Consider the following 27232-nt stretch of genomic DNA (forward strand, 5'->3'; position numbering starts at 1 on the left):
TCCAAGTATTTCTTTTTTCATAACTTTACAGCAAGAGATGCTACTGAAGGGACAGGAAATGAATGTGTTTAATCAATGGTTTTAGAAAGGGGATAAATAAAAAGTACAGGCTATTTATTAGACTGCTTTCCAAATGAACAGTTTAATCTCCTGTCTGTGTAACTACATTATCAGTAAATGAAAGGGCTCAAATATTTTCCTCCTATGTTTTAACAGCAGATGTGGACCAGTCTAAGTGCATTAACTGATTGTTTTTCTCAGTTGCCAAGAGACAGCGGTTTTCTTCAAGAATACTGTGTGCTATGCTTGCAGTTTTGGTGCCCTCATGTTTTCTTGGAGGGCACAGCTGATGCTCTGGATACTGTTAGCCCTGAGAAGTGACATGAGCTCAGACCCACTAATGGATGGGGAGCACCAGTAGACAGCTGCTGATGTTCATGCCTGTTGAGCATTAAAAGAGAGAAGCTTTTTTTGTTCTGCCAGTGAATTTGTACCTTCAGAAAAGGGAGTTAGATCTTCACAATGAAAAGATGAGCAGATATATTTTAAGTGATGATTGTTTTTCAAAGAAGAACAGTTTAATAGGCTAATAATAAAACCATTCCAGCTAGCTGCTAGCTACTGCAAACAATTCTCTACTCATGGTATATGCAAGTGTTGTGGCTGCTCTGTGAAAGTTTGCTCACTGATGCCAGTGATCATGCTGTATTGTTCCTTTCCCATTACTGACATCAGATTGTGGGCCAGGAAATTCTCAGTCTTTGCCTCATTAGCCTTATGAGTTGATAATTATAATTAGCTGTGAGTTAGGAATGGATATTTGATAACTTTTTTCTTTACTTTGCAGTTGAGGCTTTGTTTCTTTGCTTTTGTCTGTCATTCATGCCTCCTGTTTTCCCAGATGGTTGCTTCCATCCCAGTCTCTCCCAGTAGGCTTGGTGTCTGGTGATGCTAAAGGATGAGAACTGCCCCTATGTGCAAGCAACCTAGTCCTTGTCACCCTGATGGTGCCTGCTGCCCTGAGTAGAGGCTGCTTCAACTAAACTACTGACTTGCATGTGTGCAGCAACTTGGTGCTGTTTGCAGCCAAAACCAGCTGGTGGTCATAATTGTCCCCAGACAGGAAGATTTTAACACCCAGGCTCTCCTGTTGAGTGCATATCTTTACCCTCCTGTGCAATGTCTAGCTACAGGGAACAACTGAGGTATGCACAGGGCCAGCAAAGAGCCTGGCCCCGCTGTCACGCTGTTAGAGGCTTCCTCCAGTTTACAGGAAGATCTTGTTTCTGGTTGCTCAGAGTTGTCTGGATTTTGTGTGAACATTGGGAAAGTGAAGGTGCATAACAGGCATCTCACTTCAAAGATTTGGACCATAATTTTTCTGTAATTTGGTTTTTGGATGATAAACTCTGGAGAAGCTTTTCAGGCATTCTTTTTCTTGGATATTGTTGAGTGAAACCACATTCATCGATGCTTTTCACAGTATGGAAGGCACTAGCACTCAGTTCACGTTTGAAGGAGCTATTCCTGAGGCTGAGCATCCCCTGTACCTCTGAATGGAGCAGCTGGTTCTGTATGCTTCAATGTCTAACAGGATGTCATCTTGAGGCTTGAATAAACCTTAGTATGAGTTAAGGCTGATGACAGCAGGGATGTGATTTGCAAGAGACTGTTGTTACTCACTGTACAGCAGAAATGTTCTGTAGAAACTAACATCTCAACTTGGCATTTCTCTGCAAACAATGATCATGTGTCTACAAATATGCCTGCTCTTTCTTTATGTGAATACTTCAATGCCACTTTGTGCTATCTAAGGCTGTATCTCTTTCAGTCAGAATCTATTGGTCAGTTCAGTGGAATTCCATCCCCTCTATCATCAGATCAGAAGATCACCCTTCAAAAAACAAATGTATGTCATACTCAGGGTGAACTCTGGGGTCAAGTTATCATGTTTCCTGTCAGACAGAAAATCTGGAAGCAGGTGATGAAAGAAATATATCCTTATATTAGTAACAAGTGCTAGCCAGCATTCTATCTAGCCAAAGTCATTTTTGTGTAACCTGCTACTGATGTGTGTTCAAAGAATCAGTCCTTGAGAATCAGTAATATTTGCCTTGAATCTACAGTAGCTAAATATAAGAAGTGTAATACTCTGTGCTCCTTTACAATGCTGGGAAGAACTCCAAAGGCCTGGGCTGAAGAGATGTGATGTCCATACATGGGGATAAAAAATAGCATGAGCGATTGGAAATAATACATTCAGCCTACATCCATTAAAGGGAAATGGTAAGATGAAGCAAATGCCTCTCGATGTTTTGCTTATGAGACTTCTGAGAAGTGCTTGGTCTAGTTCTGTCATGATCCATCTTGAAACTGAGGTTATTCTAAGTCCTTAATGGTCCCTGTCCCTCTTTTAGCTTCTTTCCACACTTTCCCAAAAGTGAAGTTTGCTTAGCAAAGAACTGTTTATCAAAGCATCTTAAAAACCTATCTTGTTTCTATCAGCTACTTAGTGTGAAGCAGCCCTTTGATCATTACAGAGCCTTACATCAGTCCTACCATTCTTGTATATCCCTGCTGCCCCTGTTTCTTTCTGTTTCCAGCTGGCACTTGGCTCCATTTCCTTGCTGATATCTGTTCATTTGTGTATACCCTTTTCTCATCCCTCAGCTAAGGCAAAGCTCTTGGGAGAGGATCTTTTGCATTTTCATCTTTTTAAAATATTATTACTGTCATTTCCCTGACACTGCTCCCTTTACCATGCATAATTCAAGATAAAATTGCATTTTCTTGAAGTTTTAACACATCCATAAATTGAGAGGACCAGGATACAAAGCTATGGAAGATATCTTGCTGTTAGCTTGTTTATTTCTTTATAAGGCCATTCTGTCTCAGTTACTATTTCAGTGCTATCACTGCTTCTTCAAGGTATTATGTGAAGATGTAATGCTTGTGGCAAAAGCTTCCTCTTTAATTAGAGCACAACAAACTCATCTTCATTTTCACAGTGATCTTGAAAGATGTATACTGCTGCCTAATGCACCCTACAAACGTAATACATAAGAGATTTTTTCACCCATTTCCTAACAAGGCCTAAAATTACAGGATCCTGATTCTCGTCAAACTTTAAACAAATGACCTTGAGGATTTTTTTGTTGTTATTTTAAGTTATGTTTGAAGGGAGCCACATGCTGCAATCTCAAGTCTAAATTAGCAAGCTGTAAAAAATGTTGCACAACTGTGTGCAAACAGACAGCTGTTTAAGCCACTCAACGAAAGGAGAGCCAGATCTGATAGAAGAAAATACCAGAAACTGTGTTCATACTTATTCAAACTTCAAATGACCTGGGATTCTTTTCCCTTCTTCCCTCTCTTTGCCACCCACTTGGATGCTTTCTTGGAGGGACTACATGGTCCTGTGAACTGTCTGGCTATAAATTGTCTGAGGGGAGGAAGAAGAAATAGGCTGGTGTTCTGCTGCTCAAAACTTGCATGGAATTGTCCTTTGATTCTTGCTATTTCACATCTTAGCTCTTCCTCAGGAAATGATTATCTAGAAATGGGTGTTGAATGCAGCCTGTCAATGAACTTGTTGTATCCTGTCACTCTAAAGTTAATGGCCTCATGCAGAGTGAGTTTGGTGTACAGCCTGCCTTTCTCAGTAGTGTCAGTCTTAGCATGACATTGGGTGAATATTCTGTGGTGTCCATCTAGCTGCTCTTTTCTGAAGTGCCTTCACTTCTCTCAGCAAGAGAAGTAAAGAATATTGTCCTTCTGTGTGTGAAAAGAGGTTGAAGAAGCCGGGAGTTCCTGCAATGGTTAACAACTGGTTGGAAGGCACAGAAATGCTGTCTGCTGTAACTCTTTGCACACTCACTTGATCAGAGCACAATAGATGCAGCTCAGATCTATCTCCATGTACATCCATTAACCAAAGCTGCACTTGCAGCTCTGTACCTGCAGTTTCTGTGCCTATGATATGTTCGTCATTTAAAGTAATATAGAAGAATTCAAACCAGATCTCCTGAAGCCAAGCTGCATCCTGAGGAATTGTTTCACTTCTGCTCCTCCCGAATTTCTCATCTAAACCATCTCTATTAAAGTCAGAGGACAGTATCCAGCTTTCACAACCAAGGCTTCTAAGAATCCTGCTATGGATTGCCTAAATGCACTGCTTTTTCCAGAAACAGCTAATAAGTTCTTGGTATTTTAATCAGTCCTTTCGTATAAATGTAGTTACAAAATCCCTAAAGATTGGGGAGGAAAAACCTGTCAATAAGTATCAAAAATGTCTTCAGATCTAAACATTTACTTGAGAAAGTCTTAAGATTGACTCATAGAGACAATAATGTAGTGCCACTGGTGTTCCTTTGGTGTCTACTAGTACTGATTTTTATTTTTCCTGAGCATATGAAATAAAAAGATTTCTATAATGTCTTTTCATGACTACCATTACAGTTATCTGAGTTGGGTAACTGAAGGGCAACAAGGCTCAGTTCTTCATGCCTTGTATCCTTCATTCTCTGGTCTAAAGCACAACAAGACTTTGTTGAGAAGAAATTGAAGTGGGAGGCAGCATAGCTGAAATTTCTTCCAGTCTCCCACTACTTCGAGTTCTATTCTGTTCAAGTGCGTATTCCAAACAAGCATGGTGTTTCACTCAGGATTTTATTAGACACATTAAGTGTACCTTAATGGATCTTGTGTAACTGATAGATCTGTAGAGGAAGGGAAGGCAAGGCCACTTTGTCAGTTTATGTACCATACAGTTTGTTTCTTGGAAATCTCTAAGCATTAGGAGTAGAAACTGCTGGAGTATGTTCCATATGGCAGTTTCTCAGGTGCTGTGAAAGCTAACCCAAGTTAATGATTAAAATGCATTGCTATCACTCTTTCCTTCTGAATGGAAAAAAAAAAAGCTGGAATTTTCCTTTTAATACCATATCCCTTTCTGTGGCACTGCCATCATAACCACAGCATGCTTGATTTATTTTTTTTTTTGTGTGTGTGTGTGTATGTAACGTTTCATCTGGGTAAACAATCAAAGGGGAGAGGAGGGTGAGTTTGTTCTTTTCAGGCATTCTTGTGTAAAAAAAGAGCCCACAGTGATTTAGTGATTGATTGAGTTTTAATAGCACCGGCAATTTTAAGATTCCTTTTCCAGAGTAACTCTAGAAAATAGCACCTGTTCCCTTCCTCCTTGCTGCACATCTTGATGTGCTGCAGCCTGGTCTGGGCAGCTGTGGTGCGCACTGTCCTTGTGTTCAGCAGTCACCATGCACTGCATTCTGCTAGAGCAGAAATTCACCCCTTTCAGAATGATTTTCAGAGGCTGAAGGTGCAACAGTGGCATGGAAGAGAGATTCAGCCCCAAACCCCGTTTTCATACTCCTATGTTCTTTGGGGCATTTAATGTCTTTGTTACAAATCAGGAGATTTTCATTTGCCTGACTGATAGGATGCTGTGATCTCATGTCCACTGAAGGATGCATCCTCTGTATTAAGAAACCCAGAGGAGAGCCATCACCATTGCAAATACAGGAACCAGGCGTAAATACTCAGAACTCTGAACTTTTCAAGTAAATGTATTTCAAGTCTGTTCATTTTTTTCCACCCCTGCAACCTATTCTGCTGGAGAAATAAAGATGTCTGTACATAGACCAAGAGACTGTCCAGTGTCCTTCCCCACTATCACCAAACTGAAAGGAAAAGATCTGGGTTGAAGGTTGCACAAACTGTGGAAGACAATGAAGAAATTGAAAGCAAAACTCCTCTGCTTGGCAAAGCAGCTCTCCAGCCTCATCTCGTTGGGTGAGATAGAGTGGTGGAATTTTGCTTCCCTCTGAACTGCCCACTCACTCAGACTATGCAGTTTCAGCTATTTGCCTCTGACTTCTAAATGCCAAACAAATTTATTCTTACTAATTTTCAAAGAACCGTTATAGAAGCAGGTAAGAAATTCAGGAACATTTGTTTGCAGATGCTGTCTGGAGTGGGATCCAGCATGCTCCACATGTGCTGCCGGACTTCACTGTGTGCTGGAGATTTTCATGTTCTGTACTTTGTCTGGTGCACGATTCAGATAGCTGTAGAGTTCATGGTGGGAGCACTTAGACCAAGAGCAGCTGTGCCTGCTGCTGGAACAGCCACTTTGTATCCCAGGCAGGTCACAGCACAAGACAAAGTGCAGCTGTGCTGCCAGCCCACAAGTCAGAGAGCATCTGCCTCCTTGGTAGAAAACTGTCAACTGTGCTGACAGATTATACACTTTCATTTCCAAAGTTACTGAGAAGATGCTGAATGATTCATTTTTAGCTGGTGTTGTATAATGGTGTGATTTAGAACTACCTCGTAATGCTTTAAAGTGGGCAATGCTTCTGAATTACAGTTTTCATTTTTTGCTTACATGAGAATAGGGAGGAAATTAAACAGTTTCACTGATCTAACTTCAAGGCTTCAATGTATTACTGAAGATCTACCAATAAACCAACTGAATCATGGAAAAAACCTGATGGGGAAAACTGATCATGAATTTTTTTTTCTCGGATAGCACTTGTTGATGGCAGTATTTTGGCTTGTGATAAAAGGAAGCAAATTGTTGTCAAGCTCTCAACATCTTCCTCTTTTCCTGGCACAATTTTTTGGGTGTTAAGGGCAGTTGCTTTCTCCCTTTAGCTAGAAACATTCAAGGATTTAGAAACATTCAAGTATTTAGTTTGTTTTTTAGTTTGCTTCAGCCATGTTGTCTCTATACAAAGACAAATTCCTGAGGCTAGGAGATTCTGCTTGGTCTGAAAAATTTGCGTTCCTCACTTAAATAGGGGAGAGATGGAAAGCTTGCAGAGCATGGGATTGGAAGAAAATGTTGCTGTTTTCTATTTTCTGGAAGCATGTGAGAGGCTGGAATATTACTGATATTGAGATGGTTCCAATGATCCTTGATGGTACAGATATGTTCCTGAATATTTCAGTTGTCTCAACAGTTCCTGAAACCTCGTGTGGTTTTGCTATGGATGAATTGGAGCTCAGCTGAAGTTGCTGAATGCTACATAGTTAATTTTGCAGCCAGCAGAAAACCGAATGGGTGTGTTTACATTGTAACTCGTACATAGGTTGTCAATAACAGATTTGTTAAGATACTTTGTAATGTGCAATACTTGTAAGTGGCTACAGTTGAATGCTGTGAAAAAGCCATCTGTATTTAGAGCAGTCTCCTTCCTTTTCTAATCAAGTTCCGCAGTGGGACTGCTTGATCAGCAGTTAGCTGCTGGCAGTGCAAGGATCTTATGAGAAGCGGAAGGGCTCTTGTCCTGCAGCAGAAGGCAAGGAGGGGGCTCTGGGCTGCGGGGCCATGCCAGTCCTTAGCACTGGGAGGGCTCACTGCCCTTCAGGACAAACAAAATAAGAGTGCATGGAGCCAATTTAATGTGTTTTTTGGAAACACCACCCTTTGTCAGACAGCACTGATGCCCTAAGCACCATCCATGTGTTGGAAACAAACATGAACTCCTCTACTCTGCTTTTATTAATTGCTAATGTGCTTTGTGAAAACTAGCTGAAGGGTGTTACCAGCACCAGCTTTGCCAAGGCAGTAAGGTGGAGCTGTGTGTGGGAATGGAGCCTTGTTTAATCAGGTTTTTAATTACAATTTTTGCTAAAGCATGTTGAGTCAAGTAGTTCCAGGTTTAATATGCTTGCTGTCTTAGGCTAAAAAAAAAGATATCAAATGTCTGTTCACTCACAGTTCCTTACTGTTGTGCATTGATCTACAAATATACATAGTACCTGCATGTATTTTTGTACATTTTTACTTCTATAATCATCTTGATATATCAACTCTCTCCCGCAGTTCACCTATTTTTATTTTAGTTTTTAATGATGGCAACTTGAACTCATGTGAGAGGGAAAAGCTCTGCTGCCGCTGCTCTCTCCAATCATGGGTGCAGCTTGGTTTTGGTGTTTACTTGATTGACCCATAAGATGCAGGGCAGATGTACACCCTCTGTGGTAAGATAGGAAGAGGTGATGCTGGAGAAAAATAGTGCAGTGGTCTACAGAGGATTCATACACTAGCACTAGTTAAAGGTCTTTCAGCTAAAATGCCTTGAGTTGCGAAGCAGAATTATCACTGCCCTGATTTTAGAGCAGGATTGGATCCATCTTGGTGCAGCTGTGTGTGGGGCAAGTCACCCTGGGGCAGGTGGCAGCACCAGGCTGGGAGCAATAAGAGGTGGCTGTTGATAGGTGGTGGGAAGCTTTCAGCTTTGTGTTTGTGACCACACGTGAGCAAACAAATGATAAAACTTCATGTTCCTTTGTCCTCTTGGTTCAGCAGTTAAACCACTCAGTTTCCCCCGGTAACATACCTGCACTTTTGATTTCTGGATTTAGCATCTCTAACCAAGGTACCAGCAGCAGTAGCTCTGAAAGATGGTGAGCTGTTCTTTGGTTTTGATATACTTTTTTATAAGGTCCTAAAAATGTCACATGAAGTGTTTTCTGATGGAGAGGGAATCACAAACCTTTCCAAAGTATTTTTTTCCTCTAAGAAAGGAATGCCTCATAATTAGGAAAACCAAGAAACTTCTGTTTGTAACCAGAGAATTATAGCCTGCAATGTGACTTAACTGAAAGCTTCTTTAGAAGCCTAGCATGGGATTTGTATTTGAAGTATGCTTAGGCTATCATGAAGGTAATTGATGAAGGGTGAGCTTATACCCACTTAAAAAGCACAGACATGGAAAGCAGTGCATTCTCCACAAGAGACTTAATGATTTCCTTTCAGAGCCTTTGCACACTATCTTAATTATACAGAAGCCTACGTAAAGGTACCATTGGATTAGATCCAATGAAAGTTAAAGCAAACAATATGACAGCAAAAAGGGCACATGCGTCATTTCACTTCAGCATTTATAATACAAACAATAACTGGCAAATAAAGAGCTTCTAAAGTGTGTGGTATGCTCAGTAGTGCCAGCATAATTATTCCTTCACATTTAATCATTAAAACAAAGAATGCCATAACTGAAAATACAGGGACAGTTTTTCTTCCTTCATCGTTAGCCTGGATGAAAGCAAGGCCTCTTTCTGCAAAGAGGTGTTTCCTGTAGTGCCATGCTGCCTTAGTGAGATTAATCACCTCCACATTTCATGGACAATCTTTCTGTGTGATCCTGTCTTGTGTGTGTGAGTGCACACATCCACCAACTGAAAGGCATTGGAAAGGCTGGTCAATAAGGCTGGTGGTGAGGTACAGCCTCCTCCAGCTTTGTACAAGCTCTGAATTATGAAAAGGGGCATGTACAAGTGGGATGAACGTGAGTGCACAGGATTAACAGCTGTGAGTATGACAGTCAGTGTGACAGCAGATATGTGGAACATGTTGGACGTTACAGACCAGATCTGTTGTATGCTATAGCCACCAGAGTATGAGACAGAACGGGAATAACAGAATTGTAGAATTCAGGTTGGATAAGACCAGTAAGATCATCTATTTCCACTATAACCCATCACCACCATGCCCACTAAACCACGTCCCTCAGTGCTGTGTCTACATGTTTCTTGAACACCTCCATGGATGACAACTCCACTGCTTTCCTGGGCAGCCTGTTCCAATGCCTTACCTTTGGAAACACGGCGTGTTTCTGTATCCAATGCAAGTGCCTTCAACAGTGGATGGGTCAAAACAGTTTTAATCATAACATATTTTTTTTTAACATAATGCAGGTTTTCCAGTACTAGCAAAGCCTGACTGGGTTAAGAGCAGCGTTCAAAAGCTGCTTCTTGCTGGTGTCAGGGAGACCTGAATGAAAATACTGTGACCCATTCATCACTGGAGTGAGGGCAGAAGCTTGTTGGAAAGAGGCACATGCAGAAAAATAAGCCATCACAGTCTAGAGCATCACTCTTTATCAACAACAGAGCCTTAATAAAAATGCCATGTTCTTATCCCTTAGGTGTTATATTCTGTAGTATCTGCTCTAACCAAGTTAACTTGACTTATTTACACAAATGGTGGAGTCCTTACCTTTAGTAGGGCAGTTTTTTTTCTCACCCTTCCATATCTACTACCCACAGCTTTCTATGTGATAATTGCAACCTTCCCTGCAGTAAGCAACTGAGTACTTAAAAAGAGGCATAGATGTTAATGTGCGTGCGGGTGTGCTCACTGGTTGAAGGCAAGTGGGAGGCAAGAGCTGCAGAAGGTAGGAGCACTCTGGGATTATCCAGCCTCTTAGGGAGTATGCAGACATCAGCTGTTCCCACTGCACAGCAGGGAAAATCTCCAATAATTTTAAAGAAATTATACTTTTTGTGTGTATGTACTGCTTTTGGACGTTCATTTAATATTTTAATTGATTAAATGGATGGGAAAATCTGTCCCAGTTCAGAGACTGGAGGCATTTGATTTTGCATTAACTAGTGCTCCCAAAGGCAATATGAATTTAGTATCTAAATGGTCTGAGCAGATAAAGCCATCTGATTTAGTGCCAGAAAGCTTGAACTTTGAAGTAATGGAGTAATTTCTCTGGACAGCACAGGTTCCATCCCCATCTATTTTTGGCATCACTTTAACCACTGCCAGTCCTTTCTGTGCTTTTTAAGGAGCTATGTTTAAAGTTAATGAGACTTCTGCACAAACGGTTTGCTAGCCAGGACTACAGACAGCCATGAGGCACATGATTAGTACAAAACGTGACACTTTCATGACTTGGACTTCTGCCCAGTGGGAGTTATTTCTGTTGACCACATCAAATGAATTCACGTAAGTCACCAAAGAACTGCAGGCCAGGAGTGGCTGTTGGCCACTACTGGATCAGACTAGGCTCTGGCCAGTCAGCTAGGGAAATACCTTGCACTTTGAACACTGCAGGATCCATTTATAAATGTTTAAAAATACATGCAACAAGATGGAGTTGTTTGACTGGAATATCGTCTTTAGAATGATAGATCTGACCATTAAATTTTTACAGAAAAGGCTTTAAATAGCATAGTGACTCATCAAGGAGTTATTGAATCGGGTAAAACCATTTTTCTCTAGATTTTACTGATTGGTGTGGAAGAGTTGATGAAGTAAAATATGCCTCTTTAAGCAGGTTCACAGAAGCCTTCTGACCTTTACAGTTCTTCTACTAGCTTTGAGTTCAGAGGTAGTTACTTCATGCATAAAGGAAGAAAAGCATGAATTTATTCTTATTACAACTTTGTTTTAATGGAATTATAGATATTTTAAATGTAGATAATCTTTTTCTTTTGTTTCCTGCTTTAATATTGTTTAATTGATAATCTTTTGTTGGCCAAGTCTTAGCTCAAAGGAGCTTTGAAGGCTGGATCTCTTCCTTCCCTCCCTTCCCACCCTTGCCACAGATGGAGGTTATACTTTGGCACTCTGAACTCTATTGTTTAAGCTGATGTCTTAGCACTGAGTGGATGCAACTTACACTACGTAATATGAAAACACCAAGAGTGCCTAGCCCAACCTAGCTGTAGTTTTCTTTGTCAGCTCTCACTGTTTTCAATTTAGTTTGGTGTGTTTTGTTCTACTGCTAGTTGCAATTGTAGAATAACTTGGTCAACGCCTTTAAGTCAATACCATTATCACTCTGGAATTTGTCATATATCCCAAGGAAAGGAAATGCATTAATTTTAGAGCTGAGTCAAGCCCATGAATGAGTTGGTACATTGGGTAAATATATCTGACAACACACTTGTATAACTAACTAGTCTTGAAAAACTGAGCAGCTCAGCTCTGGGTGGCGATCAAAAGGCACATCCTCCATGCTTCCTTATGCAGAGATTTTGTGTAGGCTTTTTGATGAGGAATGATTACCAACTTCTTATTTGGTGTGCACACCATACACCAAATGTGAAAAACAAATTATAGAGATCATTTTCCTCTTTCTCCAGTCTTAATCTCTAAATTTGATTAAAGACTTCAACTCTAATCTAGAGAGAATTTAACTTCAAGTTTCTGTATGTTTCATGGAGCACTTAGGAAGATGAAATGGTAAAGGGTATACTGTGAAGTCACTCACTAGACAACAGAAGTCTACAGAAGAGACACTACAAATAGTCCAATGATGGAAGATTTAATGGAAGTGAAAGTATCAACCCACTAATCTTAATCCTGTGGGACATTTGATTGCCTCCATTATGGAGTTGATGCAGCTTCAACTGATACAGTGCGAAAACAAACAAAATTATAAAAAGAAATTTGTCTAGTGAGTTTTCTAAATGAATCTGCAGGGGAATGTATGGTGTGCAGGTCTGGATATGCTGTGTTCCTTTGCTTTGTTTTCCCCTGGATCATTGTAACAACAACTCATACCTCAATATATGTGTAAGTTAAAGAATTAATTAATTTAAATAGTTCTGCCAGGGATTTCAATGAGAGTCAAAATCCTAGTAGGCTTCTTTTGAATGTAGATGATAATATAGAGATCTTGTAAATCTTCTCTGGTTTCTGGCTTGTTTTTTTATCCTGTTCCACTAGGAACACAACTACTGCAATGATCAGGAAGAAGACTAATTATAAATAAAACTGTCCTGTAGTTCTCCAACTGTAACGCTGTGGCATAGGATACATGCATAAATCCACACTGTGCCGTAGTCTCTTGAGGATGATGCTCAAAAGGTCTCTAAAATTAAAGGCAAGAGGGAATGAGAAAATTCAGACCTAATTTTAAAATGAAACACGCTCTCAATATCCTAAATCTGTACTATTTCTTTCATTAGACTGCTTTCTTAATATCTTCAAAAATTGCAGCTACCCGATGACAGATCAGAGACATGAATGCATTTACCTCTTGGACAATTTTTACTTTTTTACCACTTTTACTTTCCTCTCTTCTGTATGGTGTCTTTTTTCATACGTTTATGTATAGTTGGCCTTAGCTGTCTCCATCTGATTTGGTGGCACAGCTGTAATCCACTTCAGGACAGATATCCGGCTCTTCCTCCAGAAACTTCCTCTTGCTATGCTACAGTTCTTGTAAACGCCCTCACGGAAGTGGGTTTTTTTCCTCCTTCCTCATGCTGCAAGAAGTCGTAGAAGTACAAGTCACCTTATAAACCATCTGCTTTCAAGCAGGTCTAAGTGCTGGACTATTCCAAAATGTTGGGGTTTTACGTTAATATTAATGCATTTGTTTCTTACCTTTATAGAAACATCATGCATACCATTCACATAAACAAAATGACTGGCAAAGCCATAGAGACTGTCTGAAAATTTTAACTTATTAGAGTAAAACTGCCAGGTTACTTTCCATCCTTTCTATTCCATATATTTGAGAAAGAACATCTGTCTGGTAACAGTGATGGTTCCAAGCCAGCATAGGATTTTCTTCTTTATGAAGAAAGATACTTGAATGACGCTCTAGATGTGACTGCCTTTAACTTGCAACATTTTGCTTTAAACGTGTAATTTAAAAAATGAACATTTAATTTAAAAATGAAAAACAATGTTGTTCTATAAAGTCTTTTATTAGTATCTTGTGGCATGTATATATCTCACTGGGTGCTCCGTTGTGCATTAGTGATTATGGCGTCCCTGTTAGCTGACTTAGGTTTCTGCAATCCCTGATGGCATGGTAAAATCATTGCTTCCTTTTCTAAATTTGTCTAAAATAAAAGATATTCTTGGTGTGCTTTGTCAGCATGGAGACGCAAGGCTCTTGGAGTGCCTAAAACAATGCAAAGTGTCCAGGAAAAAAAAAATGAAAAGGTCTACTGTCAGGGAAAAGGCCTGTGGATGCTTTATGGGAGAGAGAAGGGCTGCTCTGCCTCCTGCCATTGCTGGAACAGGAACTGGGTAGTGAGATGCACTTGGAAAAACTGGGTATGTAGATATCTGCACCTTCCCCAAACCATCACCTCCAAGGAACTCTACAAATACAATTCTCCAGCCATTTGCTTTCATTTGCAGAGGTGGGGTAGGTAATGGAGAAGTCAGGAAACCAAGCTGCCCACCGTTGCAGTGGGCCATCAGACTGCAAATATCACAAGAGACAGTACACAACTCTTTTTCATATTCAGTAGTGTTTTGTCAGGCTGTTATTTTCATTTATGTATAACAGAGGCCTCAGGCTTTATTTTTTTAAAATAATTTCGGCTCAGAAAGAAGTAGATTGATTTAATGAAGTGCATTCACTAAAATGTGGCTGTGAAAACTTTAAAGATGTACGTGACACTGAGCTGTGAGTTTCTTCAGGCATTCTCTTGCTCTTAAAGTATCCCCTGCCAAAGCAAATAACTGCACAGTATCACAGTTCTGTTACCATGTAGGAATATTTTCTGTTAGGATGTTTGCTAGGGTGACCTGTTTGTTAGCTCCTCCTCTCTTCTTTGTGGAAAAAACCCAGCACCATGGAAATCCAATTGCAGTCAGGATGTATCACTGATCAGGAGCTGCTTGTCCCAAGATCAGACCCACGCTAGGCAGCTGTATCAAGTTTCTCTTGTCAAGAGCTTGTTTTCACTGCAGTTTAGATGTGTGCTTTTCTTACAGTACCTCTGCTCTAAGGCATTTAATGGGACAAAAGGCACAGTACTGGGACGCATTAAGTTTGTCCTTCAGGGGCATGTTGGACTGTGTCCTTGAGAACATTGTTCTAGGATGGAAGCTCATGGAAACGAGGAATTCACAGCCAAAAAGGATTAACCATTCCTAGTTAACTGGAGAGTTTAGTTTGTGGGTTTTGTTATGTTGGGATATAAGCAGGTTCTGAATTACACAGTGTAGAATCTTCCTTACGTGTAATGTGGTCACGGGATCCTCTTTGTGGCAGGATTTCTGCAATGGGACTTTGGGTGCTGGTTGACCTATGCATGCTGCAGGATGGCTGTCCTAATGGAGTGGGCTTAGCCCTCTTCTGAGCTGGAAAATAAGAGAAATTGCTTCCATATCTGGCCAGTGCAAATTATCCTGACCCCTCTGGCTCCCGCTTACCCCTCCTCTGGCACTGGGTGGCAGTGGTGATGGGGAGCCTTCTGTTGGAGGCAGCAAATAGAGAAACATAGGCTGTGACCTTGCTGCCGAGGGTCCATCTGGATAGCCTGTAAAAATGCACTTAATATCTGGAGGCTGAGGTATCTTATATGCAGGGATACAGATAAACTGTGTAGTCTTACTGGAGCAGTGAAGGATCTCTCAATGCTCAGACCCTGAAGGGAAGCAGTCTGCTCTTACTCAAAGCTCAGGAAACCCTTCAGCCACACACAGCAGGAAAGTGCTGCTCACAGAGAAGTGGGTTCTGGGATGAGTCCCCAAGGGAAGCTATGGAAGTACCTCATTTATGTCTTTTCAATTTGCATGAAAATGCGTTTTTTTAAAAACAATTCTGTATCTGAAAGAATACTCCTTAGGGGGAAAAATTGATTTGCATCCTTTTCAAACTGTTTTGCTTCAAAAATAAGAAATTTAACTTTATGGGATTCTTTGGGCTAAGTTGTGTCTGTGTGTGTTCCTATATACTTATGTACAGATTGATACATTCAGAGCTGATACCTAGAAGTCCTATTATTATTTTAATATATCATGTGATTTGTTACTATGATGTCTGGTAGATTTATAACCATAGCAGTACTGACTTAAGGAATCTATAACAGTAGATTCCTTACTGAACTGTTGCAGTTTGAATGCTAATAGTTTCAAAAATAATTAGGAAAAGGCAAGCTGGTCCGATTTCAGCAACAAGAAGAGTTAATGGCATACTTCTTCCAGTTGCTTATTTCTTTGAAGTACAGCTAACAATTACCATCTGAAGCTAGAGCTTTTATTACAAAACAAATTTTTTTTACAAGCACTGGAAACAAGAAGCAGCCAAATTTCTACCCTAGGATAAAGACCTACGCAGGACTGTGGATGTGCAATTCTTATTCATATAGAGTTACGAGGGAACTTGGTCAGATGCGATGAAGGTGAAAGCGTGAGCCCAGGTTGCGTGTGGTGGGCGCTGCAGGACTGCTCTGCAAACGGCTCCTGGCTGCTGTTTATATTTCAGACATTCTCCTACTGTTGTCACAACAGGCAAGCAATTATAGGCAATAATGTCATCTATTTGTGGATTAAGAACTCCTTAAGGATGCACTGGCACTGCAGACAGTAGCCGCTTTTAGCTTGCAACTGTTAAGCCGCTACTGTGCCAATGAAACTGTTACTTCCCAGAAGCTATTGTGTTCCCTGGGAAGGAGAAAAACAATTGTGGTGTGAGAATGCCACAGCACTCCGCTGCCTGTGGGATTCTGCTGCAGCCCTCAGCCAGGCGACTTAACCATACAGATTCATTTTCAACAGACGCCTCTACTGCTGCGCATACGCACAAATGAGGAATATTGGCTATTGTGCTGGAGCAGTGCTGTGCTGGACTCTTAGGACCAAACTCAGAAAACTCTGTTTTTAAGGCTTCAGGACTTGAAATACACCTGTTTGTGATCTCTGCTGAGCACAAAGCTTCAGTGCAGTGTCTGCTGGGGAGGGTTCTGTGTGTCTCTGCAGCTCCCCTCAGCAGGGACAGAGGTGGCTTTGGGGCATGGCCCAGATACAAGTGAGTGCATGTCTGTCATGCAGGGAAAATGCTGATTGCTTTGAGAATCAGCAAGAAGGATTTAAGTGTTGTTTGCTTTTTCTCTAAGAGAATGAATCCCTGCATATGGCAATAAAACTTTAAAGGATAATTCAAAATACAAATACGCGTATTTGTGCTGCTGTTTGTCTGTTTTAATTTCAATAGGACCTTGTGACCTATTCAGAGAATTTGTTTAGGAAGACGGCCTATAAGCAGAGGAGAAGATGTTTTGTTTTTTTTTCTTTTGTAGGGGTAAACAAGAATTCCTTGAAAAGTTTGGACTATACAGGCTATAAAGCTGGAAAAAAAAGAAGAGGATAATGCTGGAGTCCCTAATCTGCAGCAAGAAGCATCTAGTTAGGGAGCACTATCAAGCTGATACTCCCCTAGACTGACTTGCTTCTGAACAGGACGTATCCACGTGCCCGCCTGCCACAGCCAGTTACAGGGTGCTCTGCAGGCAAAGGGCCAGGCTGGGTACAGGGGTGTCTGGTGGGGGGCTCACAAATGGTTGCAAGCACATCTCTAGTTTTAATTTGGTTCTGCCGGTGTCCCCGTATACCTCTGTTTATGCCGGAGCAGGCGTTTCTTGGTTTCAAACTCCCCTAAACCAGTCAGAAAGCCGTGTGTTCCCGCTCGGGCTGTCTCCTTGCTCTTTCCCGCTCCAGCACTACGATTCTCGGTGCAAAAAGCGTCCCGGCACGCCCGTGCCCGCCCCGCTGCTCCCCAGCCGGAGGAGCGCAGGCGTCCCCCCGGGCCGCGCTACTCCCGACGGCCACGGGCGGCCCCGGCAGGAGGCGATGCCGCCAGCCCCGCTGCCATCACGTGGCCGCCGCGTTTTCTCCCCCAGCGGTATGAGGAAGTCGGAGCCGCCGTCCGCAGCCCGGCCGGGCGCAGCCTCCGCCGCCGCCTGCCCGTGGCGCGCTATGTGAGTACGGCGGGACGGGGCGCTGGGAGCCGAGCGGGCGACGTCGGGGCCGCCGACCCGCGGGGCCGCCCCGGGGGGAGCTGGGGAGCGGCTCGGGGCGGTGGTTGAGCGCGGGCGCGGCTCCGCTTCCCCGCAGGGTGGCTGAGCGCCGCGGCCGCCTCCCGGCGTGAAGCCCCTCCGGCGCGATGGAGGAGCCCGCGGCGGCGGAGGAGTGGCAGGGGGCGACCCAGAAGAGGAAGGCCTGGGCCAAGAGCCGGGACTCCTGGCAGGCGTCGGAAGCGGAGGATCTCTCGGCAGCGGCGACGCAGCTGGCCCGCGGTGAGGAGGAGGAGGAAGACGACGAGGAGGAGGAAGAGGAGGAGGAGGAGGACCGGGAGCGGGACCACCTCGCGGGCGGCAAGCTGCCGCTGGCCGCAGAATCAGGTCAGGGCGGGGGGCGGCGGGGCAGGGGACGCCGCGGGGCCGCCCCCGACGGCCGGGCGGTGACTGACGGTCGGCTGTCTGCTGCTCTGTCGCCAGGCCACAGCGTGCCCAACGAGAAGATCGCGATATGGCTGAAGGACTGCAGGTGGGTCCCGGAGTGGCACGGTGCGGGTTGCGGGGAGCGGTGCTGAAGGCACGCATGGTGGGGAAGCGGGCTTTGGGCACCGTTGCTCCCGTCGCGTAGTGAGGCTGAAGGCGTTCTGGCTCGGGGGAATGTGGCTCGGTCTTAGGAAGGAATCGTTGTTTCGGAAACTGCTCTGTTCCTCGAAGAGGGGCTTCCTTATCTTGAGACAGGGCGTGTGTAGTCTGTGACTGGTGCTGCCACAAAATGAGCTATGGGTGTTTGGAGCATGCTGTCTGCGTTACTTTTTCTTCAGTCTTAATCACATAAAGGCATACATGCTTTTAAACCCAGTTGTAGCGACTTTTGTCCTGGCTCTATTCTGTCCTACTACCCTGCAAGGGTGCTCATCCCTCTGATAGGAGAAAGTAAACACTTGGCTTTCCAGTAGTTAACAAAGTTCAAGATTTCTCTCTTTTTTTTTTTTTTTTTTTTTTCTCCAGTGGAACTGCTTTAGACAAAGATTTACCTCTAAGATTAGCTGTGCCTTTATGATCTTTTGATCCAGTAAGCAGCTGAGCTGAGCTTACTCCTGTGATTGCGGTCTGGACTGCTTTATAGCCACAATGTCCACAGTATAGTTTTCTTCATAATCTCTGCGGGCTGTGCCCTGGGAGGGGTGTTGGCAGCAAAAGGCGTGGAATCATACTGCATCCCCAAAACGTGATGGTCAGCCCTGGCAGGCTGCTCTCCTAGAATGCCAAAATGGGAGATTTTTTTGAATTTCCCTGCAAATAGACCTGATTGAATATATCCTTAAAAGCTTAGCAGAAGAAAAACGTTATATATCTGTGGTGCTTTTTTGAGTGGGGAGGGGAAAAATGGAGTAGTGAAGGGGGAAGAGGTCCCTGAGGGAGATGCGCTTCCTAATGCCGCTGCAGCGCTTCTCTCTTTATCTATAGGATTTTATCTAGAACCTTCCCTGGCACTGTCAGCCCTCTATTCTGGTGCAGAATTTAAGAAATAGCACAGAACTGCAAATTGTCAGCACAAACACCTTGAATCGATGGTCTCAAATCTTGAAGGATAATGCAAAGCTTGCTGTTTTGTGTCCTTCAGCAGCTGTTGTTTAAAGGGGCTACGGGCGCTTCTGGGGAGCACGTTTGCATCTGTGGCAGCAGATTCACAAAATGTGGGAATCTTGGTCTGCACTCTATTTCCATATTTTACATGTAAGGAAATAAAATGCAACTTTATCCTTTTGCTAACATGGAGGTGCAAGCTTTAGTTAATGCATGTTGGTGAAACCCTTTGCGGCTTTTCCACAGAAGTCTCTTAAGTATAACTCTACTGTTGTAGAGTATCAGAAAAATCTTGTGTTCTCCTCAGAACAGTAAAGCTTTTTTTTTTTTAATCTCTTAAGCCAAACTATTCAAGCAGGAGTTACCTCTGATTGCACGCAGATACTGTCCATACCTGTGTGAGGTACCATTCCAGTTGCCTGAAGTTGTGCACAGTTGTGTTTTAAAACTGGAGAATGATTTAGTTTCTATGTATACAGTGTACATGGGAGCGGCAGCTAGTTAAGTGCGGGGAAATGATTATTCAGCTTGCATTCTTGCAAAGTGACTGTATGTATAGAAACCCCGAGCAGACTTTATCTCAATAACAATGTATATAGGAAAAGAGAGAAAGAGCAACTTTAAAAGTGACAGATCAGTGCCACTGATACTATTGTTGTTTAAAAAGAATGCTTGAAAACAGATGACGTTGTTGTCATCTCAGATAGTTATTGTTTAATAACACTGCTTTTGCTTTGGAGCTTTGCTATATAAGTGTGGGCAATATTCACAGACTGGTCTTCTGTTGGGTGATTGCACAGTCACTTTCTCAAGAGTTTGCCCTGGTATAGAAATATAGCTATCACTACTGATGACCCTTCTGGTACCAAAATGAAGTGTTTTCTCTGTTATGTATTTACTTGAAAAGTCACTCCCATTTTGTCTGGCTTTATATAAGCTTTTGTGAAATGTATATTGGAAAATGGGTACATCTTAAATCTCATTTCATTTTGTGAATTGGCAGTAGCACAAAAAAAGTAATATCAACCCCCTGCATAAATAGATCTGTTTATGAGATGTATCTGTCTGTTTGTTTCCAAAAGCATTAACAGTGTTATAATCAAGATGAAAAGAATGGCTGGCTGTTCCCATGATGTTCATGTTAGCAGTTCAGGGCTTTTTTTTTGCTTGGCATATGAATCTATTTCACATCTGCTTTGGAGAACAGGGTAGGGTTCTTAATAGTCCATGCTACTTAACGTGTTGTAGAATTGTTTAAAAACAAACTAACAAAAAGCACAACAGCAACAAAACCAAACAATCAAGGATGTATCTCACTGCAACAAGAATTATGGAGGCTTCAGAAATGTGAGATGATACCCAGAGCTTCTGTTTTGCTCATGTTTTGAGAAAGGCATTTCTTTTCTTTCTCCTCGGTGGTTTGACAAGGCATTTTTAAGCGGTAAGAAAGCTTGCGAAGGTTTTTAGTTATAACTCCTGTAAGGTTAGAAGGGAAACAAAAGTGTTTGTATTACACTGATACAAATGGAGAAACTTTACTCAGCGGTATGGTGTGTGCTATTTTAATTCCATGTGTTTAAACTCCTCCAGTGGCTCAAGGGGTGTCAGAGGTATTTAGGAACTATGTCCTGGAGATGCGCAGGAAATGAATTCTTGAAATGCCTCAGAAATAAGAGAGTTTTTTTTTTGGTTCACATTTGAAATGAACACTGCTCCTACCCAAGTCAGGCTGCTCAAAGCAGAGGGGTTTAAATGGCATTTACACACCTGACAGAGCCCTGGTCCTGCTGCTGCAGGAGGCTGAGCAGGCAGTCCTGCGGGGGGCACATGGCCTGCATGGCATCTCTCACCTGCACCCCAGGATCCCTCTCGCTCCTGTGTGCACCAGAGCTGCAATAAGTCATTGTTCTAATGTGATAATAAACAGGTGACTTAACCATGTGGGAATGCAGATGAAAAACTGCAGGACTCCTTGCCCAAGCAGCCCTATGGCTCTAGCCTCCCCAGGGCCTATGGTGCTCCCAGCCCTCCTCGTGTCTTCAGCATCAAGGTGATGGGGACACTGGAACTTCTGTGTGTAGAATGGCCTCTAAACTGACCCCTTCATGGGGTTCCTGGGGAGAGGTCCCAGGGGCTGGCTTCTTGGCCCTGCTGCTGGAAAATAGTCGTGCACTGAGAGGCAGAGCTGCTCCTGCCATTGTCCTGCAGTATTTGGGTGTTGGTGCTTGTCTCTGTTTAAGTTTGGTTTACGCCTAATTCTTAAATGCGCTTTTCCTAAAGAAAAGCAATGCAAAGCAACTGTGTATGTATGCAGGAGCAGAAGCAGAGAAGCAGACTGATAGCTGACAGCTGCTTTTCCTGTAGCTGCCAATGCACTGCAGTGGTAATGGAGCTTCATTTCTCAAAGAAAATGCCAGCTTTGGTGGTTGCTTTGACTGCTGTCTGCCAGCCAGTGTGTTCAGCCCTGAGCTTGGCTGACAAAGTCACCGCCAGTGAGTTTCTGTATGGAAAAGGTGGAGGTGCTGGAAGGGGAGGAGTAAAAAGGGGAAGGTGCCTGTCACAGCCTGCACACAAGCAGCTGGCACAGGTGCTGTCACAGAGCACTCACAAGGCTGGCTGGAGCTGAAAGGGCCCAGACAACCTGCTCTAACTTCTTCGAAACCCTGACATGGAAGGTACACAGAAATTGAGTTTGTGAGGCTTGTTCTGTCACCTGCAGCACATTGGTGTAGCTGGGTGCTCCTGCTGCTGGAGCTGGCCTCTCACTGTGGCCTGGCCTTGCTTCACATGCCAACATTAGCTTGCTCTCTATCAGCAGGCAGCATGTGGAAACTGTTTTAAGAAGGGGAAAAGCAATTGGAAAGTGTAAGATCTGTGAGAAAGCAGGTGCAAACTTTCTTTGCTTAATTTGGCTGTGACACCAAAACAAATACTGTATCAGAGCAATGTTTGCTTTAAGTTCCTTGGTCTGGTTTATGTGCTTGTCTAATTAAAAACCCAAATGAAAGGTATGTTATATTGGCATATAAATTGTCTGCTTTTCCCTTCTTTATGGGTATTATATTTCTGGGTTTGTTTTGGGTTTTGAGCATTATGGTGCTACTTAACGGCGACAGGTCTGTCTGGTTAGACACGTCTCAGATACAAGGTGTAGAAATACCCAGAGAGTGTCAACAAATCTCATGTGAACATGGGAAGGGATTGAACCTGTCAGTTGTGTGATTTCTGCTGCTGATTCTGGACACGGTGAGATTTGGCAAATCTGCTGGAAGGAATACTTTCATGGAATAGTGATAGCAGAGATCATCCAAATGAGATCTGTAATGAGTCTATAAAATACTAGCACTTGGGACATGACAGCTAACATAGTTGTCAAGATTTTATCTTGTTTCTGATCAGTGAGTGCAGTTTTTCACCTCTCTCTTCAAAGCCTAAGGTAAATCAATGGTGAGAAGTTTTAAATGTTTAGAAAATGGGTAAGGCTTCTGACACACAAATGAGGTTGAGTTTCTCTGTTCACAACCCCCTGCTCATGGTTTTAGGGTGTTCTTCTTGGAGGTCCATGATTTTCCTCGAGAGAGGGCTGCTGGCCCTGAAGTTTTGCCACTGAGTTGTGTCGCAGCACTACAGTTATCAACAGATTTTGTTGCTTTTCCCTATTTGTTCAGAGGGCTGGGGATTGCTTGGGAAGTTATTGCCAGTCCTCATATGTTTGCGTTCTCTGGGGGCGGAGGGAGGGACAACTGCTGCTATCACAAGCTTGTTGCACGCTGTAAGGAAGGACATGAAGCAGCAAGTTTTTAAGCTGGTATTAATCTCTTCTGTGGTTTCAGAACGCCTCTGGGAGCCTCCCTGGATGAGCAGAGCAACCCACTGTTGAAGGGTAAGGAAAGGCTTTACCTACTGAGATCTTCTTTTTTTTTTTTCTGAGAAGCATGCTCTTGTGTATGTTCACCTGAGACCTTGGCAATTTATCAGTGGTGCGACAGCCTAGTCAGCATTGCTGGGCTATTCTCTGTGTGAAGCAGCTGTGCCTAAGAAGCTTTAAATCTTTCTGGAAACTTTAAGTATAACAAAAAAAAAAAAAAAAACCAACAAACCACTGAATGGAGAGTTTGTTAATTTTCTCTCCAAGCTGGCAAGTGTTAGATAGTATCTGTGTCTAATAACTCAGGTTGCCACACCTGAAAATTTTACTATCTGAGTAGGTCTGAATACTAAAGTTCAAAGTACAGTGAGAATTTGCAGTTAGTGACACAGTGTGGAGGAGTTACTGACTTTGTCTTTGCTTGAACTCTTAATCTGGGATAGTGAGAGAGAGAAGAGAATACCTAAGCCCGACTCAGACTTAGAATCCCCCTGGTAAGATGTCTGGAGGCTAATCCATCAGCAGAAGGAGCAGATACGGTGGGTAGTAACTCTAGGTTTGCACTCTGGTTTGCTTGCAGTCTGACTTGGGAATGCTTCCGAACAAAAAAAATAAAGCAATGCTGGATTTGTTCTCTTTCAGAAAAGAAAATTGAGTTCTTAAATGCGACTTCTCACTACTTAGTGCATTTTTACTGTATGAGTAATGCAGGGATTGTAGATATGGTCTAGTTATATCCTGTTGTGTCAATTGAAGTGTCTTGCTAGTATCTTTAGTTAAGCTGTTGAAAAGAAAACGCTGCATCATGGTAGTTGTTGAACGGCTAACTGTACATTTTCAGGCATGCTGGTGAGAAATGGAGGAAGTTTTGAAGATGACTTATCCCTGGGAGCTGAAGGTGGGTGTGGCAGGATTATGACTTTTTCTAGTGAAAAAAGAATCGTGTTCAGTCATCTGATTTTTATTTTGAAAGACAGTGCTTTCCTTCTCGAAGGCAGTTGATAAAGCTGGCCAAAAAAACAGCATGGAGCACATAGGAAAATGCAAGCTTTGCTTTTTTTTCATTAGGATATTGCCGTTGCTAAATGTGCTGGTCTAACCTGAAGGTCAGAGTCAACTATGCGTTCTCTTCTGCCCTCACATTCTAATGCCCACAGCTGCAGCACAGCCCTGAGCACTCACTGGTGCTGTGCAAAAGTGCTTTCCCCTACTTGTTTGTCTTGTCCATGGGTTACTCTTGGCAGTTGTGCATACACTGCTTCCACTGGAACCCTTGGGAGTGGCAAGGCACGATTTTGGAAGGAGGAATGCAATTTTGTCAGCCAAGAGGCAACCCATTAAGAGCTGAGTGCTTTTAAAAATGGAAATTACCAAAGCTGAGTAAGTCCTTTGAATCAGCAGTGTTATGTACTCTTCTGTCACTAGCTGCTTCCTTTCCTTTTCTTTCTCTTCCCCTTTTTAAAGGGAAGGAGATGTGACTGTGCTGGACATGTTTATTTTTGCTTCTTTTGCTACCTTACTCTGTTTGTCTTGAGGCAGAAGTGTCCACAAACAAGCAGCTTTTAACAGGAGCATCCATAATTAAAATGCTATGAAATAGTCTCTCAAACTGGTTCCTAGTGCGGTCTGCAGGATAGGAGCTATAAGGCTCTATCATTTATCAGTTACAAATAAATTTTAAAATAGCCTTCAGTTTCCAGTAGTTTTTTAAACTAAGGTTTTCTAAGTGTCAGAATTTGCATAGTAGAAAGCCCTTTTCTTCACAGTTGTATTGTCAGTGATTTTGAAGCAGCGTGACAGGGCCTGAAGAAAGAAGTATCTCTAATTTTTAAAGACTCGGTACTTCTGAGGAAAACAGTTAATTTGGTAATGACCTTAATCTGATAATCACGGAGAAGCAGCATATTATTCACTTACTGCAATAGAGTAAGTAGGATTTTTTTCCCCTTTTCCACTTATTAGCTTCACTGCAGTATGAAGATTTCATAGGGAAAATGTATTTCTAATAGTCATCCCAATTCTGAGCGTATGACTAAGAATGCAATTTAGAAAGCTGTATCACTTTTTTTGTTTCATCTCCCCCCCCCCCCCCTTCCCCCTCTATCATTCTTGTGGATTTCTTTTCTTGGGGACCCTCTAGCACAATTCTGGCAGACAGCCATTTCCACCTGTTCAGGTGACCAAGATCTCAGTTCTGGAATTGCTGGTTCATTTCCATGTGTAAGGACACGAGTGCTTCTGCAGGGCTTTGCTTCCCATCAGAGAACAACAGACAACAGAGCTGCTTGGAGCAGGGCTGCGTGCCTCGCTGTACAGACGGCCTCTTTGGCTGGTATGAATGGCCTGCCCTTGTGCATCTCTGGCTGCCTGACCCCAGAGACAAGCCAGAGCCCTGCGAGAATGGTACAGAGGGCACTGGACAGGATCCTGTAACCTCAGTGCCCTACTGGGCTGTTAGAGCCCAAGGTTTACCATCTGGAACTAGTCAACAATTAATGTGTGTAGATGGGCTTGCTTTCATACTGTATGAAAATATATTTAAAAAAAAAAAAGGATGCAGCTTTTGCATTTCATATACATTTGAGTTCCTTTCTGATGTCTCTGGAGGTTATAAGGTCCCTGTGTTTTCCTTGTTGTTGACATTTCCCCTGAAAATGCAATGAGTGCAAGGTTTTCCTAGCAGCATTTGACATACCTGTGCTCTTTTTGTAGATGATTCTAAGAGTTGCTATAACATACGTGTGCTCCTTGCCTGTCTCATGTGGCGAGTTTGTTAATGTTGGGTTGCCTCTTTGGGAGAACCTATAATTTAAGGCTGAGGCTCAACTCCCTGCTTTCACAGGGTGCTGATATTCTGGAAGAATAATGCTGCCTGGGATGCTTGCATGTGGAGCTGGCTTCTGCAGCTTCAGAAAGGGCTGAGTTGGTGGCAGGAGGCTGGTGACTGTGTGCATGGCCTCCATGGTTGGCCTTCCTCGAGTCCACTTGACTCCTTGCACGGTGATAGGTCCCATCAGTTCCACAGACTTGGTGCAGCTTTTGTTTATGGACTGCATGACTGAGAGAACTAGGGCCTGGCCCTCTGTACAGAGCTAACTGTGCTGGTTTAGAGGCTCACGCACATGGTATCAGTTACCTGGCTATGGGCACCAGCTGCTCTTCTCTTTGTAGCTGAGCAATCCTTATGTGACCACATCTTTAGTTTCTTCTTCCACTGTGACAAACCCTTCAGCTGGTTATGTCTTCGATTACAAAGCGATAAATTGTTTGTACAACAATTACTAAATTATTGCAAGCAAAATTTCAAGTTTATATGATTCATTACAGCAAGTAAACAGTCCATGCAAGCTTGTGTTTTAGACAAAGCCTGAGTAAACTGGACTGCCTGAGTAAACTGGACTGTCTTTATGTTAGTTGTAAACTAGGAACTCTTGACAATCCTATTTATGTGGAAAGAGATTATTCATAGAAGTGCTTGTTGGCTAGTTTTTCATGTTGGTTGTAGGAAGTGTAGTTGTCAAGAGGTTTGTGCTTAACATCATCTTGTTTCCCTACAGCTAATCATCTGCGGAGTGATACCCACATGGAAACGTGGTAGGCATCTTTTTTTTTTCTTTCTCTTTGCTTTGGAGAAATATCTATATTTGTGAGAGAGGGTACAGTGAAAGTCACGTATGCTACTTCAGAGTTAGGCCTGTTCAGGACTTGGCTGTCTACAAAGGAAGGGAAGGAGAAGATCCAGATAGCATGTGAACAGTTAATATGAAATGCAGAAAAAAAAAAAAAAAGTAGATTTAAATTCTTCCAGCAAAGGTGAGGTAGATTTTTGAGATGATGGGGAAAAAGCAGAGAAGTAAGAAACTATAGGTAACTACAGTATGATTTTACCTTCTTTGGCTTGCTGGTCTCTGACCACTTCAGGAACTACAAAGCAAGACTGGATTTACCCTTTGGAGCAGATATCCTTTGAGAGTGGGGAAAAAACTCTCAAAGTAGAGGCTTCTGCGTCCTAAGGATAGCTTCTGAATGAAATGTGCTATATTTAAAAGCTGCAAGTTGGCTGGAACTCCATGGCTTGTGTGGGCAGCACTCTTGTTGCTCCTCCTGAATCACTCTTAGGTGAATCCTCTGTCATCTTGGATTTGTTAGTGGTTGTTCCTGCTGTGTGGGTACTAGGATTTGCAAGATAAAATTCACATCTGGAAGATTGCTTACTCCCCAAGTGTAAATATGGATTTGGATGTG

At 42.7% G+C, this 27232-nt stretch overlaps 1 protein-coding gene across 3 annotated transcripts in view; it reads left to right on the forward strand.

Moving 5' to 3' along the window:
* Positions 1-27232, forward strand: part of ITPRID2 (ITPR interacting domain containing 2) — an 80874-nt gene that overhangs the window by 22742 nt on the left and 30900 nt on the right. Inside the window, exons 2-7 of one of the 3 annotated variants that reach the window (XR_016468312.1) lie at positions 17416-17493; positions 17630-17916; positions 18013-18061; positions 22953-23002; positions 23829-23885; positions 26545-26581. Coding sequence is in view for 1 of the 3 variants with exons in the window: in XM_031601346.2 (XP_031457206.2) it covers positions 17679-17916; positions 18013-18061; positions 22953-23002; positions 23829-23885; positions 26545-26581 (431 nt within the window). In the remaining 2 variants the exon portion in view is untranslated. Of the gene's footprint in view, positions 1-16983; positions 17494-17629; positions 17917-18012; positions 18062-22952; positions 23003-23828; positions 23886-26544; positions 26582-27232 lie in introns of those variants that run through there. The other 2 variants (XR_004168043.2, XM_031601346.2) reach the window with 2 other exon arrangements.

This window comes from Phasianus colchicus, chromosome 7, assembly GCF_987193195.1.
Source record: "Phasianus colchicus chromosome 7, bPhaCol1.hap1.1, whole genome shotgun sequence".
NCBI classification, from domain to species: Eukaryota; Metazoa; Chordata; class Aves; order Galliformes; family Phasianidae; genus Phasianus; species Phasianus colchicus.